Source organism: Lepidochelys olivacea, assembly GCF_965140295.1.
Source record: "Lepidochelys olivacea isolate rLepOli2 genome assembly, chromosome: 5".
Taxonomy (NCBI): Eukaryota; Metazoa; Chordata; order Testudines; family Cheloniidae; genus Lepidochelys; species Lepidochelys olivacea.
In genome coordinates, this window is record NC_140415.1 from 60,275,001 (window position 1) to 60,296,701 (window position 21,701).

At 40.4% G+C, this 21,701-nt stretch overlaps 1 protein-coding gene and 1 long non-coding RNA gene across 4 annotated transcripts in view; one reads left to right on the plus strand and one right to left on the minus strand.

Annotated features, from left to right (window-relative positions):
* Positions 1-13,627, plus strand: part of LOC311521378 — a 16,283-nt gene extending 2,656 nt beyond the window's left edge. The window contains exons 2-3 of the long non-coding RNA XR_014711867.1: positions 10,444-10,557; positions 12,941-13,627. This is a non-coding gene — a long non-coding RNA (uncharacterized lncRNA). The remainder of the gene's footprint in view (positions 1-10,443; positions 10,558-12,940) is intronic.
* Positions 3,981-21,701, minus strand: part of ARB2A (ARB2 cotranscriptional regulator A) — a 386,066-nt gene continuing 368,345 nt past the window's right edge. For 2 of the 3 annotated variants that reach the window (XM_084629683.1, XM_084629684.1), the window contains one exon: positions 15,725-17,233. In XM_084629683.1, coding sequence (XP_084485809.1) covers positions 17,091-17,233 — 143 coding nt within the window. In that variant the 3' untranslated portion in view covers positions 15,725-17,090. Of the gene's footprint in view, positions 4,205-15,724; positions 17,234-21,701 lie in introns of those variants that run through there. The other variant, XM_084629685.1, reaches the window with a different exon arrangement.

Below are 21,701 nucleotides of genomic sequence, written 5' to 3' on the forward strand. Positions count from 1 at the left end.
AAGTTGTTTCTTTTTTTAAAAAAATCCACTATTAGGAAATGAGGCAAACCTTGGAATTATTTCATTAAGCTTTGGCCTTTGGGGGGAAGAGGGTGGGAGCTATAATCATTAGTGACTTTTTATTATTTCTACAATAAGTGGCTAGATTCTTTGCTGAATAAGCTGCTTGAATGTTTTGCAGATGTTCCACTTAGACCAAAACTGACCCCCTATTTCCTCCTAAATAAGTCTCTTAAACTCTCCCATCAGTGCATTTACTCCAGTGGTGGAGGGGGGGGAGGGAGCTCCCTAGGTTTGTAAGGAATAAAATATGAACTGTGTACATCTATAAAATACACTCACATCTGTACGTACATAGATATGTATACACACACACACACACACACACATATATGAACACATATACACCTTCACATGTGTACCATATAAGAGAGCCTTCAGTGTCAGTTGCTTTCTCAAGGTATTTGGCCCTATTGTATGTTACACAACCTTTGTTACATTTCCATTGCTCCTCCCAAACTCCAAACTTTAGCCTCCCCCCCTATCCCCCAGCTGCAGGTGTTGGGCCTTAGCCAGCCTTAATATTAAGTGGAGCTTAACAGAAAAATGCCATGGCTAGATAGGCACTACAGTCGATAAAACAATCTCTTCTAGCTAGAAACTCAAACGCTCTAGGGAGGACACTTTTCAGAGTACAGAGGACACTGCCAGCTGTTTGCTGGAGCTTTTGTGGCCTACCATTGCTCTGGTTAGAGAAGGGTCTCCTCGTCTGGCTAAAGAAGGCAAATCGCTAATCTTTGCTGTTCATTGAAAACCGGTTGGATGGAACTATGTGGGGGGGAATAAGGGGTGGGCTCTGTGTGTGTGTGTGCCGGAGAGAGGACGGGAGGCTGCCTTGTGGGTGTAGAGGAGAGAGGTTAAAGAAATGGCCCCTTTCTGAGTGACAGGGCCCTTTTTCAAAGGCCAAACAGAAAATTGCTCCTAATACGAATAGGAGGATTTTCAAGGTTCCAGATTTCCCCTTGATTTTTATTTGTATTTTACTATGAGTCTGGGCATGTTGCTAAATAGAAAAGTGTGTGGCTGCTTCAAAAGGAAAAAAGGATCCTCCATTCACTTTAAAAAAATATCCTGCCTGGATTGGTAAAATCATTAAAATATGTTAAGTGACATGAAGTTTGGATTTATGTGGATGCACCGGACAGAAAGTGGACAAAGCCAGCAGGGGTAGTCACGCTTTAAGACAGGGGGTCTTTATTTAAAGAGGGTGTATTTATGGGGAAAGAAAGGGAATATCTTAAAAGCTCTCACTATACCACTGATAACAAAACCTGTCACATCTTCACTTCTTACTAGAAAAGAGATAGTGTCCTCATTTGAACATCTCTAAAGTGATTATTAGACGCCTCTGTGAGAAATCAGTTTGGGGGAGTAAGCCCAGAGCACAAAAAAAGATTTGCTCCCACTGCATGCATCTCTAATTTCCCCTCATAAATACTTTCATAATATCCCTAAAATCGCGCTTGCCAGAAAGGACCGTTCGTTAGGAAGAATAACGCCCGCTTTAAAATAAAAGATTTTTACTTAAAAATAAATAAATCCGGACCACAGCTTTTTATTATTATTATTTTGCCTTCTTTTTTTCTCCCCCCTGATAAGATGTGAGAACTTTTTTTGGGGGGGGGGGGAGGGGAGCGTGTGCAATGAAGGACACAAAGACAGTATATCAGTGAAAAGAAGAAAGTGGCCCTTTAATGAGAACTAAAGAAAACCAAAAAGTAGATGAAGTGTACCGTAAAAGCTGCTTCAAAGTACATCCTAATTCCCCTGAGTTCAGCCATCACATAGATTTGGTAATTGGGAGTTTACTGCGCAGAGGTAAGGCAGCATGGTATGGATGACTCTATATTTTTCCATTCAATAATTATAGATACGTTTCCAGATAGTCTTTGCAAAGAGCCATCAGATATTAGAGACCTTCTCTTCACGTGAACTGAAGGCAGATCCTGTCACCATAGAAAGCTACCTGCATGTTCACAGTTTTTGATGATTTTGTTCCTCTTTATAATTATGCTCATGGCGCCAGATGTATTTTTAACAGCTCTGCGTATGCAATAACTTCATCAAATATATGCTGATGCCTTTAATGGTATTTGCTTCCATGCCTGGGTTTCATTTTGTATTTATTTTCTGACCTTAGCGTTTCTCTGTTACCAAAAGTCCCCACAAGTAACAGAGCAATAAATCCAAACAAAAATAAGACAGATTTCCTCATCGATGTGTAATAAAGTTAAAAGACATTGTTTTGTCAGACAAGCGCTAAGTAGAAAATAAATCTTTGGGTCTGGGGAAACAAAACGGAATGCTGTTGGCATGTGTGTAAATTTACTTTTAAAAGCAATAAATCAATGTTAAATTAAACAGCTGGGTACCCTATCGTGGAGAAGGTTTCATGTTTAAGAAAACCTGGACGGTGAAATGTGCTATTTAAGAAGACACCCAGGAAGTGAAACCTTTATTTCAGTTCAGCCTCTAGTTTCTCTGCGTATGGGTTGCATCTGAACTTCAGGGGCTTCTGTGAACTTGAGTGAGTGAGACGAGAGACAGAGATTTGCACCCAATGGCTAACGTCAGATCTTCTCTCCCCCCCCCCCACCCCCCCACATGTTACACATCGTCCAAGAGGCATTGTATATTCTTCTTTCATTTAGTGCGTTCGGGCTAAATATTGTAGCCTGTCGAAATAGTTTAATACTAGTCTTATCTAAATGCTAATTTCATCATTTCTGCAATCATGACACTGATACATGCCACGCACATTAGCTAGACATAGACATGGCTGCGCTTTAAAATGAAAACCTATTTTCAGAGCAGCTAGAAGCGACTGAGAAGGAAGCTCTGATCACGCTTTCAACATCAGCTGAAATATTTCGGTGCTTATTTTCCTAAATCCGAGGGCACTGTATTTGTTTAAATACGCTTTGCTGTTAAAAAGAAACTAGGACAACATAAAATAACATTTTAGAACTCCGATAGGGACACAAGACGAATCAATAAGTTATTAAAAAGCCAAAACAATACTCGCAATATTGGGGACCAGTAAATGACATGGCTCTGCGGCTAGCATATGTCTATGTGATTGAACAGTTTGAAGATAAGAAATAAAATTTTAAAAGGACTTGACAATAAAGATATTTTAATACACGGGTATATTTGTGTTAATTATTTTCTTTCAAATACACAGAAGATGATTCAGATGGGGAATTTACAATGGCTCTTCTTTATTACGAAAGCTCCAATGTACTTTCAGACTGGTTACAATTTACACAAATCATTGGTGTCTTTGTTTAATTTTGCAAAAATAAGGTAAACGCGGCTTAGAAGCATCCCCCCCCCCCGCCAGAAGTTCTTAAAAGTTTCCAAAATAAAACGTAACCTTAGGAAGATAGGAACTAAGACAGCGATTTAATATCCGCTGCCTTTGTTTTCATGTCTTGGATAAATACAGTGTAAAGTTTTTATCAAAAACATTTTAATCCAAATGTCACCAAAGACATTGGTGCTATCTCATACAGTATTGAAAACGTGGTATTTTGGTCTTACTTTCAGTGCACCGTCTGGGATGGGAGGGTGGTTCAGAACTACGGTATAAATTCGCGATTGCTTCTCACGATAATGGGCCAGGAAGATTTTTGCATCAGTATTTTCCCTTAAAGATACTAGTTGGAGATAATGAAGACTGAAGGTTAATAACTGTCAGCCAGGTGCACTATACCTCAATATAGAAATACTTCTATGCTGGGAAGAGTTCAAATATCAATTAATTAGAAAAGACTGAGAAATAGCTTGTTCTAAGAAATAGAAGAACAAGTGAAGGACACAGAGTTTTGTCCTTAAGAAACAGAGAGGAGACACAGAGCCTCTCAGATCTGTGTGTATGGATTGTCTGCTGGTGATGTATTGCCTAGGGAAGAGTGCTCAGTCCAGATAAAACTGGGGAGAAGGGAGTGTAAGTTTCCATCTCTCTCTCACTCACACACACACACTCTCCCTCTCTACTCAAGTTGCCTCTTCTGCACTTTGATTCTAAATTTGTTGGCTAGATGGCGCTCTGTGTCTCAAGACCTTCCAGTTCAGACTTAAAGCTGCCTTTTAGCATCGTCCCGGATTTTCTGTCTTCACTTGAGAAATACGCAGACAATACCTAAGAGTAATAACAACAATAATCATTTAGAAACCATTCCAAGAATTGTAATGACGGATCTGAAAAAATAAACCCAGGATTAAAAACATGGCACCAGAGAGGGAAATTTGAGAGGTCTCATTTATGCCAACTCGTGCTTTAAAACACCTAATGAAATACCTTCGTAGCAGTTAACAAAAATGTATCTAATGTGTATTTGAATAGTGAAATAAATCAGCAGCTGGAGACTTATTGTTGCACTGCATTATAAATACGTTCATTAGGTCTAGTTTCAATATAAATAGAAACACGTCCTACTAAATTAGCTTTCTTGTCACTGTTATTAATTGATCAAAACAATTATGATATCTTTAAAGTGGAAATGCCATAAAATCAAATATAAGCTTTTGATATTTGTAGGGCTGAGATGCCTTTGAACAAACTTATCACACGTTTCAATACCTAACGTAAAGATAAATAACGTTAAATGTATAAGGAATTATGGTCCATGTTCTAAATGTATTCAGCTTCTTGTTAGAGTAAAAAAAAAGTAATGATATTTGTTGATTTTTTTAAACTAGTACTTTTTGGGGGGAAATGCCCTTCTCCTTAGGGGCGATATGTAAACGCTACTTTTAACAGCTCAGAGTGAAAACTATTTTTAATTAAAATAGACTGTAGGTTGCGCTTTTTAAAATCAAGATGGCAGCTTGAAAGCATTGACCATAAAGACGAATGAGTTTGGCTGGCCTCACTGGAAAAAGCTTTGTAAATTATTGTTGTTTTTATCATTTGGTTTCTCTGCTATGCGATCACTGCAAAGCCTTTCTCTAGGTGTTAGGCTGTAACTAGGAGGCGCTGAAAACCTAAGGCGGAAAATTTACAACTTGATCAGCTACAAGCCACACACCAAAAATCTGCTACTGTTGCACACATATGTTACGGATTAAGTTAAGCAAATGGCTCTAGTTTTGCCAGCTTGAAAGCTGATCATAAAAACGTACATGCTGAAGAGTTTGGCTTTTGTTGTAGTTCTAATTCTTCAAAAGTTAACCAATCCCCCTCTATCTTTTTGGAAAACTTCATGTAGCTGAGAAGATTGCCTGGCTTAACTCCACTTCGGCTGTACTTCTGTACGATTTTAGCTTTGAATTTAACAGAAATTAAAAGTGGTTAGTGATTCATTTCGGTGAACAAGTATTTAGGCGGTGGCTAATATCTAGAGCCTAGTGTTTATAAGTGGGAAAGTATTTTAGACAGTCCCCTTCCAATAATAGGGAGTCTTAGGACCAGCAACGCTGCTGCTTGTGAAGAAAATTACTTTTGGCTATTCCCTTTTATGATGTAGTGCATACCCACCACTCAAGAAGTCCACGTCCTCTGCTTTTAAAGTGTTAGGATTAAATAAACATATTGGGGGTTTCCCCTCCACAGTATGAAATATGAAGGACAATATTATTCACTCCTCTTATTAGCTCAAGAAAGACTAAAATTATGGATGATCCTTAATGAGGATGCTGACTTTCTATCAGGTATTCTGACAGTTGACCACCTATTCTAACCCTCATTGCCATTTAAAGTCAAAGATCCTATAAGTGATGGATTGTTTGGCGGGCTTTAAATCTCTCCGAAGGAAATTACACTGTAATATATTACAGATATACACACTCGTACACACATACGTTATGGGCCAGTTTTGAACACGGCAAGCAAGATCAGAATCTGGCCCCATATTTAGAACTATTATATAGAACTTATTTTTCTTGACAATCAAGAGAAACTACATTATACGATAGGAATAAAATGACAACCACGGAGTTTTACTCAGGAATATTACCTGAGAACTTCATTACTTTCCTTACAAACACATAGTGGACACTTTGGAAATGAATGAGCGATTATTGATTTTCAAGAAACTAAATAAAGTATATATATATATATATACATATATCTGTGTGGGGGGGAGAGGGAGAGAGAGAGAGAGAGAGAGAGAGAGAGTCTGTTCAGTGTAATGTACACACACGCTTTTCTTTCATTAAATAGTCAGTATACATTTGACGTTGACAAATGGCCAAAAGACAAGAAAAGTCATTTAAAACGACTTTGAAGAGATACAGGAAGGGAAAAAAATGAAAAGGATTTCATAAACGTGTACCAGGGATAAGAAATAGAATTGCAGAGGGAAAACTTAGCTGAAGAGAAAAAGAAAATATGTTATTGTTACTGAAAACGGTCAGCGTGCTGGACATATAGACATTCACTTATATATTAGATACATAGTTTCAAAATAGCCTTTTCTATACAGTAGAATTGTGTGTAATAACCCTGTTGGCTTCTGATTAAAATTTAGTTCTAAAACTAACTCCCAAGGTCAGGTAGAGAGAAATAATGAAAAGGTCCGCTGACCTGCTATGCTAAACATAGGGAACTTTCTAGCTTACGTGGATAAAATATGTAACATCCCCCTCAGTGTTCGCATGTTATAAGATTGCATGTAAAATATTTTGGAGAAAAATAATCTTAAACAAGTTCAGGCAAATGACCAAATCTTCACCGCGAAAGTTTAAAAACACAACGAAACCCGCTTGTACCCCTTTTCTTGCCACATTTGCAAAGGAAAATACAGCTCAGGTAATGTTTTTTCTCGCACTAAATAATGTAAGAGGGCATTAAATAATCAGTTTCCTTCACCCCACAAAGGTAATAGATCAATATTAGATGTGGCCAAGTATTTATCTTTTGAATGTCTTTGACTAAGAGGCTGCCTGGCTGATAAAGTCGTTTTCGAAACCCCCCCTCTCCCCCCGCCCCCGCCTTTTGTAGGGGGTAATGTGATACGCCCTGAAATCTTCTGTAGTTATAAGTATTCAACAGGTTTCTTCACTACCACGCAAACTTCTCCCCACTCATGCCAGTTCGGATTTCCATTTTCTCCACAGTAGGAAATAAAACGATTTCTTAAGGGCTCGAGCGTTGTTTTTAAACAGTTAATTACGTGAAAGTTTAGTAGCTTTTTCATTTTTTTTAATGAAGGCAACGATACCACATAAGGAGGATTCAGAAACCTAAACCAGCGATGGTCTCGTTAGATATAGAACTAAATCACCCTAAATGGAAAGTAGAAGAACAAATCGGAAGCGATCCAACTCCAGGGAAAACAGTGAGAACACGGATTCACTGTAGCAATCACTTTAAGCATAACAAATATATGAGCAGGAAAATAGATTGTTTTAAAGGGGTATGCAACAAAGAACTTTAACAATAAAAGTCCCGTCAAACTGCTGAAACTCTCTGATAAATGGCCCCAATTCCATTTCAGATCAGGAAAGAGAACGCTTTTTAAAAATGCTCTGTTGGCTATCTATCTATCTATCTATATTTGGTCTGTGGACGCCCTAAATCAATTATTTCCTCCTACTTTTGTAGATTCATTTTTAAACGGATGTAACGTTAGTTTGAACAGTAAATGTAACAAATAATCCTGCAAATCGTTACTAACTAGTCTCCGATCCTCACGATTTATATACGACCTTAGAATGATGACAGAGGCAAGTGCAGGAATCTATACTAAGCAGAAGCTGGGTGAAACATATTAATAAGCAACGTGGATCTTGCTGCATTAACTAGCTAACACGTGAATAGCTTGATTTACAAGCTGGAAGGTCCGGTATTTTGCTAAAATGACAGTGTAATGATGAAATATACAGAGGGCGTCTCTTCCTTTGCACACATCCTGAACAACAAAATAAAACGGAAATGATGACAAAGTCACAACGATCCTAGCAGGAAGAACTTGTTTAACGGGAGAAGAAGCGAGGCTAAACCAAATACTTTACTGTCACTTTTCTGTGTGCTGTCAAGTAAGTTACTGTCAGGCTCTATAACTAGGTTGGACTCTGGCTCGGGAGCCTAGTCTCCAGGGGCTGTAATTAACAAGCTGTCTGGAAGCACCAGAGCTCATCAAGCTGCTCTGGCCAAGAGCGAAGCCCCTTTCCAATAGGCCAGGTGCACCCTGACTCCCGAGCGGAGGTGCAGCTGTGGAAAAGTTTTGCACCTTGGATATTTCTTGAGCGAGAAATCCAGAGGAAAGAGATGGGAAGCGATATAAAAAGGGCAGTTAAGAAGAGACTCACCTTAAAGGGAAAAGAGGAATAGGGGGACTTGGGAGGGAGATCGGTAGAAGTTAATCCAGGAAAAGTTACAAGGCGAAGACGAAAACCTAACTGGGGAATTCAGACACAGCAACTCAGGAAAGCGCAGAATGAATCTTCTAAGAGGGGAGAACAAGGTGACCTCGCAGCTGGGACAGTATACAGGTCCCGGGGATCTTACAAAGTGAAATGGGACATATCGTAGCTCAGCAACTAACTTTCCCAAAGTGATCGGTGTCTTTCGGACGCAGGCAGCAGCCTCCGAGGGAAATGGGGTTTGGCTGAACTAGATGAAGGAGTGATAGAAAGTTGTGGCTGAAAGTGAACTCGGAACTTAGGCGCTGTCCGTGGTGCTAAGGCGAGAGACAGAACAGCCTCACGTGTCACTTCACTTCGTTTTGCCATGGCTTCGGACCGAGTTCTGGACAAGTTAGGGGCACAGGGACGACAGAAAAGCAGTTAGTTTTTCATCCATGTGAAATCATTTTTTGCTATAAATTCACAGTTTAAACGCCATCCTTCGGTAGTTCTACTCTCCCCCCCCCATTCCCTTATAAGCCTGGACTTTAGTCATACTTTGGAGGTGATAATTTATAATGTTATACTTTAAAACATAGCTTTCCACTTTCACACGAGGAAGTCTTTCGAGGCAGATAAAGGGAAGCTGGGCAGATGTTCTTCAGGTTCAGACAACTTGACAAAGCGTTTGAGCAAATGCAGAAGCATTTTTCAGTTTCTGTGTGACATAACAATGTGCATGTACAGGCCAGGTAGAATCCAGAGTGACGTTTAACAAAGATAAAAGGTAGAAAAACCAATCCATTTTACAAAGTCATTTGCTATAAACATTTTTCAAATTTGCTCTTACACTGATTGTTACATGATGATCCTTGGGACAAAATCAGGCTTAACATTTGCAAACTACCTGAAAACGCACAAACAAGGTTATAAAGAATTAATTTTGCTCTTGATTATTCTCATCCCGTTTGCACTTCCTCTTACAGAAGTTAATTGTTACTTTGAGACATAGAACAACTGGCAGGTACTAAATTATGGAGAAACGTGAACAGTATTGTAAGAGCTAACACTACCAAATAACTGGAACCCTCGGGTTTTTTTTCCAGCAGCAAGTAAAAATTAAATTAACAATGTTTTGGCAGGAAGTGGGAGGGAGGGGAGTGATTTCAAATTCAAACAGCATTTTAAGTGTATTTAAGGAAAAAACGAAGTGCGAAATAATCAAAAGATCAGTCTTTAGCTAAGAAACTAACTTTTCATTGGGAACTAGAGCCCAAGTTACTATTGTAAGAAAGGGGACAAGAATCAGAAACAACTGGCACAATGAGCAGCCACTGGCAGCATCTGACGTGATGTTTGTTACCAACCACTAGATCAATATTTGCAAGATCCCTATAGTTTTAATGGTTTTGCTCTCGAAAGTATGTACAAGCAACACCTGGGCATGCGAGTTCTTATTTAGCTGTTCCAGGAACTCATATCAAAGTACTTTGCTAAGGGGAAAAAACAAGATTTTATCATGTAGTAAGCTGAGCTTATCAAGAGGTGGTGTGAAACTGTCCGGGGTGGGGGAAGCTATTTATCTAATTGTTGTGTCAAGGATTCCAGCTTTAAAGAAATAGTTTGAAGGCAAAAGTATAGAGATACTAGTTTGCCAGACAGTAGGGGATTAGGTGGGGCTTGAGTAAAGAGAAGTGAAATGACGAAAGAAGAAAACCCAGGCCTTGCCTCCAAAGGGTCATTCCTCGCCTGTGCAGAATTCAGTGGAAAATAACTGACTTTTGTCTCAGTCGGGATAAAACGTTCTGGGCGCTTGTCGCCTGGAAATAGTTAGATTTACCTGACCTTAATAGACGCATATAGGTCAGCTTAAAAAAAATCAGTTAACTGTTTAATTTTAATTGCAAACATTTGCTGTCGGGTTATCGATCTGATCAATTTCCCTATAAAGTTTTGAAAAAAGGATCCAAGATGCAGACACATAATGCAGAAATCTACTCAGGAATCAGTGTGATCACTTTGCTTCTCCTTTGTCCTCCTCATTTGATGTTTGGCTATATTCATATTCCTTTTATTTTATTTGTGTTACAGAACCCCCTTGAAGTCTTTTTGCCAAGACAAGTATCAGACATGCCTAAGAATGAAACAATTCTTGGTGGGGGCAGAAAAGGAAGTCATTTTTTTTCCAGTAAGAAAAAAAAAAAGGTGAGAAATATCGTTGTCTTCTGTGTCCATTAAAAACAGGCATTTAAAAATCACTGCTAGTTAAAATTCCTTTCAGCTATAGACGTAACTAACCAAGTTTTAAGGGTGCAAAACTTTGGCAGAGACCATATTCCTCGAGATAAGCACGGTCATTCATTTGAAGTAACGTGGCATTCTTTATCACAGAGCCTTTCCTCTTCAGATTCAACACTGTACAACTTTCCAGTCTATTTATTTTGCATGCTGCTGGCTGAGTCGTCTGTACCTGGTAAATGGTAAGAAAATTAGTACCACATGTTACCTGAAATGAACCGTTTCACAAAGTTCCTTTAAGAAGTGCGTTTTTCGTGGCAAAAGGGCTAAGAGACCGCAAACACAATTTATGAAACCCAAATTAAATTCCCCAGAAGCAGGACCACAGCATATAGTCAAAATTATCATGACCTTATAAACAAAAGTAACATTAACAGTGCTTTAAAAAAGGCTACAGAGTGCTACCACTTGCAGGTTACCTACAGCTCTGAGCCCCAGAACTTTGAACATATAGATTTAAAAAATGAAATAAAACCTTACAAGGTAGGTTTTTTTCCCTCATGGCAGGGGGGCGTTTTTCTTTTACAGTTTTACTGTTGGTTTGTGGGTCTCACTAAATACATTCTTCTTCATAAAATGCACTTTTATCAAGTTGAAAATTCATAGTGTGTCATAACTGGAGCATGCGATTATTGTGCAATTGATGGACCAGAACAAATCCTGTTGCACAGAAAATCAATTTTGTTCATATTTATGTCGAATTGTGTGCGTGTTATACAGAGAGAGCGAGAGCGCTTCAAATAAGGAATAAAACTTCAAACCCTCCCTTAACTATGTGTTAGATGGGGTGGGAGGTCGATGGTCCAAATCATATTTACCTTTTTTGTCGTTGTTGCTGTAAATCTGAGTTACAGTATTTAGAATAGCGAAGTTTCCAAGTGCAATAAAGCTACTTGTCTAAATCTACTTTGAAGTAATGCTGGTGGGTCTAAAATCCAGATCTTCGTGTTAATCTCTAGTTCTTGCCATCAAACAGAACTCAGTTACAAAGAGCTTGGAAAGAGTTTTGCATCTATTCAAGGGGCACAAAATCTTTAATTTTCTGAGGAGTAAAAACTCCCCAAGAAACTTCATATAGCTTCTTAGGTTTTGCTTAGCATACGTGATAAAACATTGATTGTCGCAGTTTGGTGACCCATGAAATTTGGGGGTTAGTTTTCTCTTCAGACCAGAGCATATAATTATGCAAATAAAGAGCTGTCACTGATCTAGTGAAATACTCACAAACACATGCAATCCAAAATGGGACAGAAAAGTGAAAATTTGTGGTCTTATGATGGATGGTACAGTGACAAATGACATCTCCTACCAAGTTTCTCGAGAAGTTCATTTTTCTCACTGTATCGAATATGTCAACATAATGCACGTTAGAGAGAGAGAGAGAGAGAGAGATATTCTTGGAAGGCTATTTTTATTTGGACTGACTTTAATGTAGAGTACGGTGCAATATTTTCTTAGATATGACACTTTTCATTTGTACTTTTGAATGAAATTCTTATAGGGAAAAACAATTAGTGTTGTATGTACGTGAGAGAAAAGATATGTGCTTATTTTCCATTAAAAAACCCCGCCTTCCTTTGATTAAGACCGAAAAAGTCAAATCCAACTTATTTCCTATAATCAATGTGTTGAAAATTATAAATTCAGCTGAAGATTTATTCCCAGACGGGCTATGTTTGAAGGGCTAAACAAATGGGAAGTTTTTCTAACCCCAACTGTTTACTAAACAGTGTGAACTATATTTTAACATTAAAAAATGTACTTTTTGGCACAACGTTTAAGGGCTTATTTTCCCACCCCGTCATTTTAAACCTTTCAAACTTGCGGGAGGAGATGAGGGGGAGGAGGATGGGGCAGGGTTCAGCCTTGTGATTCAGTTACAATGTGTACTCATTTGTGACAAACTAACGAGACCCCTTCAAATCCAATCCTCCTCTTACATCTTTTTTGCCATTTGGGTCTCCCAGTCCCAAAGTTACCATTCCACAGTCTGTTGCATAATTTCAGATGTCATGGAGCTTCCCAGTGATGAAATCTGAGAAGGCTCATGTCAGACCGCTGACTGCTAAAGACATCACTACATGAAAGATCAGTGGTGTGAAACTTTAAAAACATCGATCCAAATGAATCAATTAAATCAACATTCATCCCTCCTAAGTATGGTTTAAGACTATCATTGTTACCTTTTTACACTACACAGATTTGGAGATAAACGCTGGAATGCTTTGATGGTTTCATCTATTCTAGAATCACTGTTAATCGACTTTGTGTTATTTTCCCCTTTCAACAGCTTATGCTCAGAGTGAACATTCTTCACATTTAGGACACTCGATGTTGCTTCCAGTCTAACCCAGGATGAGAAAGCTGCTGCTTTAGCAAGGAGGGGGCTGAGGCTTTGTTAAGTGTTGCTTAAAACTTTTTCCCAGGCTCAAACTGATTTTTATTTTATTTTATTGCATTGAGATAAATGGACTATCAGTTAAAAGGAAGAGAAAGAATTCAAGAGGCTCCCAAGTTAGTCGCTCTGGTACAAGCAAGGGGAAAAAAAATCCACATTCAAATGGAGAGAAAGACCCTCCTGGATTTTGGATCTGATACACATTTTGGTGGTAAAACAGGTCCCGCCTACTTTCCTCCTCTTTTTCAAAGATAAGAAACTTTAACTAGATACGGCTGGGTACCGACAACTTAAATTACTGCAAAGTGCAAGCGTGTGGTAAAATGTTGATAAACCATCGAAGTCACTGTAATAACCATGCATCATTCACTTCAGTCTCTCCATTTGGGGTCTGGAAGCAAACGCGGGCTAAATGTGTTTGTTTCCTAATAAACAAGCAGAAATAGGAAGAACCCAACTCGTGGTCTTTCCCTTTTAACTACGGAAGCAGGAAGGCACTTCCGCTCTCCAATGATCTCAGTTGACTCCAGTCTCTGTGTAGTTTTGGTACACTAATAATATCACTTTGTTTGTCTCTGATGACTAGTCTCTTCATTCCAAATGTCCTTTACGGTAAGGAGAGAACCAAACAAAGCAAGAAGTGAAGGAGATTTTCTTTCCCCACTTTTTGGAAGAGGGAGTTGCTCTTTTGAATATTATTGGTAAATTACATTTTTATATCAGAACAACCGAACATCCATTTTCAATTCCAAAACATCTCGGAGAGGATTTTCTTATGCTTAATCATCTGAAACATATAAGTGTAGGCAATGTGAAGTCAACAAAGACTAAAGGGCTGTCATGATAAGTTGATGTTAGGCTATTACCATTTCAACAGAGTCAGACCACCACCAGCCAGATTGAAACTATTGATATGTTATTGCGCCATTCAGTGTCGGTTCATGTTTTTATTAACATCTCCAAGCTGCTTTGAAGAAAAAATGTTTATGAGGAGACAACTGCACATTAGAAGAGAAAAGCTTTTTATTATTATTTTTAAAGTGTAAACAGAAATATACAATTCATAAGAACTCCCTGCAGTTCTTTACATAAGCAAAAACGCAAGTCAATTAGGGCACGAGAAAGACACTTTTAAAAGGGTATTTATTACAGTAGAATTTTTTTGCACTGAATTTCCATTAAAATAAAAAAATAGATTAATTTTGTGATATTTGGCACCTTGGAAACCCCCCTCATGCATTCCCAGTGGTAAGAGTTTGACGGTTGCAGGATTTGTTTGAGAGCTTTTTTTCCACTCCCCCGCCCCCTTGGTCTTTGCATTTAAGGACAGAACTACACATATGAAATGTAAATCAAAGAGTTCAAACCTTATTCACATGATACACTGATCAGAGAGGAAACAAACCAGGGACGAGTACAAACGGCGTAAATGGGTGACAGGCCAGCCCCAGGCAGGTGGCCAGCACCGACAGCATGAAGTTACTTGGGGAGAAATGAGGTGAACCATATTCTTACGCCTATACAGCAAACCCATAATCAACAGGTTAAATTGAGAAATACGATTACACTGGAAGCTGCCCAGCGGCAAACGTGGATTTTCCTTTGCCTCTGTTTGGGGAATCTCCACAGCTTGCAAAACCCCTCGCATCTTGCTTGCGAAAGTCTAACTCAGGAAACACAGCGACGACCTCCATGTGTAAGGGACATTTACAAAAGGGAGAGGAGCTATAATGGAGAGAAGACTGCAGATTATAGCAGGCAATTTTACCGTGATTTCCCCTGGTTAGAAGCGGAGTAATGTGCGAACTGCAAAACACCACGGGTTAGCTAAATAACAGCAATGCCTGGTGTACATACATGGAGTATTTCAGCTGGCTAATTGTGACCCTCCAACACTGAGCACTGCACACGCTTTATGAAACCAAAGAAAAGAAGTTAGCAAATAAAATGGAAAGATCCGGAAGAATCTCTCCTTACACTGAGGTGACATGATTCGGTTACTGGTACGTTTACTCCAGACAAAATACATTGAAATCCACATTAAACACTTTAAAACACCTTATTAACAACAATAGCCCCCTACCCTCACCCCTTCCGTACTGAATTCCTCCTTCAACGCCGAAACGGGAAAAATCACACTAAAAAGGGGTCAATATCACAAACCCATGTGGTGGCTGCCGACGATTTGACTGGTTTGAAGTAACACAGCAGTTGGATGAAATACCGTTTTGATTTTTGCTGTCTTTGCCTCTGCTCTAACAACAACAGAGGCGATGCAGACATGACCACTGAAGAAAAGATCACTTTAATTTAGCTTCATCAAACCTATAAGAACTAATTAGTGTACTTGTATGCCAGACACGGTATCAGGCACATATTGTTGCTTATCAGACATTAGCAGTTAAAAGTTGCTGACATCAGCTACTATTACTAAAAACACTTCCCTCCGAGGTCTGCAATTTCAATGATTTTCTGAGCCTTTAAATTCTGTGAAACTGTCTGTGTATTTCACCAGGTGTGTAAGGCAGGGACATTATTTCTGCAAACACTTTGAAAGAAATTAGGCCTACGTTGAATCAAAAATTGAATAAATACAGGATGGTGAGGCATTACAGTTATTAAAAATTCCGAATATGAAAATGTAAGCTTCTTTGAATTAAAAAATCAGCAAAATCAGTCATTCATGACTTTTTATTTATTTATGCTATCATAATTCACAGTGTGGTCCAGACGGTTGCTGAATTGGTAAAGTATAAAGCAATTGGCATTGTAAGGTAGAGCTTTCAAAAGCAAGTGGAGCTCGACAAATAATGCCAAAGAAGGAAAAAATCTTTATACAAAGAGACTTTCCCACAAATTTGGACCCAAGTTTTTGGACCCCTTATCTGCAGAAAGTGTGAAGAGTTGATCCCATTTGGTCCCAGAGAAGAAAAGACTACTGATTGTAAATATTCATTTTTTTTACTATTCAAAATTATGTCCCTCTTTAAAAAGAGTAATTTATATTTTGCTTTGTCTCAAAATAGACATTCTATTAGAATAAAAAATAAAGGTATCAACCAAGTTCTAAAAGTAAATTTTAAATACAGGTATTTAATCTATGTTACAATTTTCACTAAAACACGTATTACAGCCCGTGCTTTAAAATTATTCAGAGATACAAACTCTCTGTAAAAATGGGAATCCTAAAATCACGAAGCAAAAGATTTCAGCATAAATAGCATCGGTTCATTTTGGTTTAAATTTAGTCCTTTCCTTCTGAAATGTACAGATTTATTAGAAACCTTATTTTAAATTCAGAAACGGTCCTCCATAGAAATACCTATTCATTAATTTATTATTTCTTAGGAGCTATTTTTATGCACAGCCTCTCCTCTGGTCTCAAAAGCTACAGGGAACAATTCATATTTAGAAATCCAAATACTACGCCATCGTCTTTGTGCTATTTTAAAAATTTTAAATTGGGTCATTATGGCTTAACTAACCGCCCTAAAAAGCACAAACAAAAATACTCCATTGTTAGAAAGATGTCTGAGCATTTTAAAGGCTGAAGAAGAGTAGGGAGGAGGAAGAGGGGAGAGAAATCTACCTGAATACATTATTTAAAAGCAATTCTGTTAAAAATGAATAAACCCCAAAGTTTGCTCCTGTCCTAGAAAGCAAGCAAGAAAGAAAAGTGAACCCTGGAAGGAAGCAGCAAAAATCCTGTAGGCGATAGGACCACGAAGAAGCTGTTAAACTCTGGCATCAGCTCGGTGCAGGGCTATGTCAGGGCAATTAGAGCTGCACCATGCTGCACTGTGCAGTACTGCTGTCAGCCTTAATCTGCGCACTGATGGGCAGCACGAAATCCAAGCTACAGCCCACAGGAAGCACAACCAGTGAACCCATATTGCTTTGACAGTTGCACTCATCTAGAAATAATGCAAAACGCTATTTAGATGTATACATCACGACCCTGTGCTCTAGAAAGAAAACAATCTAATGAGGGGCTGGGAGACTGCTTGCAGAAAACAAGCAGCAAGGAGATGTTTTTCTCCGCTTAAAGCTCTTCATATTTGATTCTGTTGGAGCGTCGTGTTGGGGCTAGTTTGACTGAACTGTTCTTTGCCTCGGATGCTTCACTGAAGAATTTGAAAACCGACGGAAAACTCTTCCAGGAAGTTAGCTCATGACGCTCGGTCCCTGCAAAATACAAAAAAAACAAAATAATAATCATCACCCTTTGGTTTGCTTTGGGGTCGTTTTGTTACTGCAAGTTCAACCATTCCATTGTTCAGCATAAGACACGACACAAAATAAACGGCGAGTGCTGTCTGCTGGTCCCTCTCCAAAGCTCCCTGTTTCAGTCTTACGAGAGGGACTTGAACACATTACCTGTCTGATCACATCACTCACAGGTGTATTCTCGTGTCGAGTAGTGCGCAGGGTTTTACTTACACGCCTTGACTACACGCTAGGAAAAGAGCAGAGCGATGCACTAAAAACAAGACCGAAAAGGGCGTGTGCTTATCACCCCCCCCCCCCAAACTCTGGCAAGCGAAGCCTTGCGAAGGACCGTCCCAGACTGGAGTCCCTAAAGCACATTTAAAGTCCTTTCGTTCCACAGCGCGCTACGGACCAGTCACGCGTTTTGCCGAGCACCCTCAACAAGCGAGTAAGTTCACAAGGTAAGACACACATTATGACCTCCTGGTTTGCCCCAGATCACGCTTGCTGTGACTCCTGTTTACAGGGGAGCCTCTCCTTACAATACATTCTCAGGCACTCCAGACAAAAGGGGGAGAACTATGGAGTCCATCGGGAGCTACCAGCGATCACTTCATGTCATTCCAGCTCCGGAAGAGCCCTGGGTAAAAAAAGCAGAAGCCCACCGCTAAACTGGCACTTGCATTTCCAAGGTCAGTTTCATGACAGGGGCCGAGTGTCTGGCCCAACTTGAAGGCAACGCAATTGAGTTTTTAGGACACGAGTAACCGCTTCGGTAACTGAATCCCGGTTCCCCTTTGGCATTGATTTAAAGAGAGGCAGTCAGACTAGATGGCTTTCAACAACAAATAACGATCACGGTAACCAGCCCTGTTACCAGGAAGCCCCGGCAGAAAAGGGAACCTTTTCTGCGGTTCCTTCCCCCAGCGCAAAAATGCATTTGTGTAAGCTGTATTATGCGCATGTGGTTTACTGTCTTACCCGTGGGCCCTTAACTGCACGGCACATTTGTTTTTATAAATACAAACAAACGATAATATTAACAACCCCCCACCCTCTCATACAGACAAGGAGCCAAGTGCTCTGAAGGAGTCGGGATCTCTTCCTAGATAACCCAATTATGCAGAGATGCTGCCTGGAAGTCTCGGGATCCTGGGCCTCCGTTTGATACTTTAACATTGTTAATGATAATTCTTTAGTCTGTAATAGTAGGTCATTGCTATGGTTACTCTACAATGGTGCAACACTTCGCTTTCCCCTTCAGCTATTCGCTGAGACTTGGTAACCACATTTGTTGCCTAGCAACAGTTTTGTGACAGTATCACAATCTGGGAGTTACAACAATAAAGGACATGATGGCCCCGGCCTGTCCAGGGGAGAGATCTATAGTGTGGGGTGGGTGGGTGACTTCGTGATGGGAGTGGCCCCTAAAGGAGCTGCTACTGACAACTTACCCTGAGTCCTTGCAGCAACAGAGACAAGGGAAGGCACTGCTAACAAAGACACCCCACACAGCTATCCCCCTACAGACATTGTTTACACAAGGACAATCCACCACCACACATATATGCCTTTCACAGACACCACCACTCCCCACACAGATACCCCGCTTCAGAGACACCCTTTGCACACACATCTCCCTCACCATAACACATTTACCCCCCAACGCAGATGCACTTTTCAAAAACAGGTTTCAGAGTAACAGCCCTGTTAGTCTGTATTCGCAAAAAGAAAAGGAGTACTTGTGGCACCTTAGAGACTAACCAATTTATCTGAGCATGAGCTTTCGTGAGCTACAGCTCACTTCATCGGATGCATACTGTGGAAACTGCAGAAGACATTATATACACAGAGACCATGAAACAATACCTCCTCCCACCCCACTCTCCTGATGGTAAAAGCTTATCTAAAGTGATCATCAAGTTGGGCCATTTCCAGCACAAATCCAGGTTTTCTCACCCTCTGCCCCCCCCCCCCAAACTCACTCTCCTGCTGGTAATAGCCCATCCAAAGTGACCACTCTCTTCACAATGTGTATGATAATCAAGGTGGGCCATTTCCTGCACAAATCCAGGTTCTCTCACCCCCTCACCCCCCTCCAAAAACCACACACACAAACTCACTCTCCTGCTGGTAATAGCTTATCCAAAGTGACCACTCTCCCTACAATGTGCATGATAATCAAGGTGGGCCATTTCCTGCACAAATCCAGGTTTTCTCACCCCCCCACCCCCATACACACACAAACTCACTCTCCTGCTGGTAATAGCTCATCCAAAGCGACCACTCTCCCTACAACGTGCATGGTAATCAAGGTGGGCCATTTCCAGCACAAATCCAGGCTCTCTCACCCCCCCTCCCAGGGGGACACACACACACACAAACTCACTCTCCTGCTGGCAATAGCTCATCCAAACTGACCACTCTCCAAGTTTAAATCCAAGTTTAACCAGAACGTCTTGGGGGGGGGTAGGAAAAAACAAGGGGAAATAGGCTACCTTGCATAATGACTTAGCCACTCCCAGTCTCTATTTAAGCCTAAATTAATAGTATCCAATTTGCAAATGAATTCCAATTCAGCAGTTTCTCGCTGGAGTCTGGATTTGAAGTTTTTTTGTTGTAAGATAGCGACCTTCATGTCTGTGATTACGTGACCAGAGAGATTGAAGTGTTCTCTGACTGGTTTATGAATGTTATAATTCTTGACATCTGATTTGTGTCCATTTATTCTTTTACATAGAGACTGTCCAGTTTGACCAATGTAAATGGCAGAGGGGCATTGCTGGCACATGATGGCATATATCACATTGGTGGATGTGCAGGTGAACGAGCCTCTGATAGTGTGGCTGATGTTATTAGGCCCTGTGATGGTGTCCCCTGAATAGATATGTGGGCACAGTTGGCAACGGGCTTTGTTGCAAGGATAGGTTCCTGGGTTAGTGGTTCTGTGGTGTGGTATGTGGAACCCTTCCAACGCATTATTAAGGATCAACAACCTATCCTGAAGGATGACCCAACACTCTCACAAATCTTGGGAAACAGGCCAGTCCTTGCCTACAGAGAGCCCCCCAACCTGAAGCAAATACTCACCAACAACCACATACCACACAACAGAACCACTAACCCAGGAACCTATCCTTGCAACAAAGCCTGTTGCCAACTGTGCCCACATATCTATTCAGGGGACACCATCACAGGGCCTAATAACATCAGCCACACTATCAGAGGCTCGTTCACCTGCACATCCACCAATGTGATATATGCCATCATGTGCCAGCAATGCCCCTCTGCCATTTACATTGGTCAAACTGGACAGTCTCTATGTAAAAGAATAAATGGACACAAATCAGATGTCAAGAATTATAACATTCATAAACCAGTCAGAGAACACTTCAATCTCTCTGGTCACGTAATCACAGACATGAAGGTCGCTATCTTACAACAAAAAAACTTCAAATCCAGACTCCAGCGAGAAACTGCTGAATTGGAATTCATTTGCAAATTGGATACTATTAATTTAGGCTTAAATAGAGACTGGGAGTGGCTAAGTCATTATGCAAGGTAGCCTATTTCCCCTTGTTTTTTCCTACCCCCCCCCCCCCCAAGACGTTCTGGTTAAACTTGGATTTAAACTTTGAGAGTGGTCAGTTTGGATGAGCTATTGCCAGCAGGAGAGTGAGTTTGTGTGTGTGTGTGTGTGTGTGTGTGTGTCCCGGGGGGAGGGGGTGAGAAAGCCTGGATTTGTGCTGGAAATGGCTCACCTTGATTACCATGCACGTTGTAGGGAGAGTGGTCACTTTGGATGAGCTATTACCAGCAGGAGAGTGAGTTTGTGTGTGTATGGGGGTGGGGGGTGGGTGAGAGAACCTGGATTTGTGCAGGAAATGGCCCACCTTGATTATCATACACATTGTGAAGAGAGTGGTCACTTTGGATGGGCTAGTACCAGCAGGAGAGTGAGTTTGTGTGTGTGTGGGGGGGTGGGGGGAGGGTGAGAAAACCTGGATTTGTGCTGGAAATGGCCCAACTTGATGATCACTTTAGATAAGCTATTACCAGCAGGAGAGTGGGGTGGGAGGAGGTATTGTTTCATGGTCTCTGTGTATATAATGTCTTCTGCAGTTTCCACGGTATGCATCCGATGAAGTGAGCTGTAGCTCACGAAAGCTCATGCTCAAATAAATTGGTTAGTCTCTAAGGTGCCACAAGTACTCCTTTTCTTTTTTCAAAAACAATTCGCTACATATGTCCACCCGCAGAAACCCTTTACTGAGACAATCCACATGACACATCGATATCTCCCCACCGCACAAATACCTTTCACAAAAAGGCAATCAGCTAATACACATACCACTCCTCCACTAACACCTTTTAGAAAAGACAATCCACATCACATACATATACCTCCCTCCAAACACAGACATCCATTACACAGACAATCCAT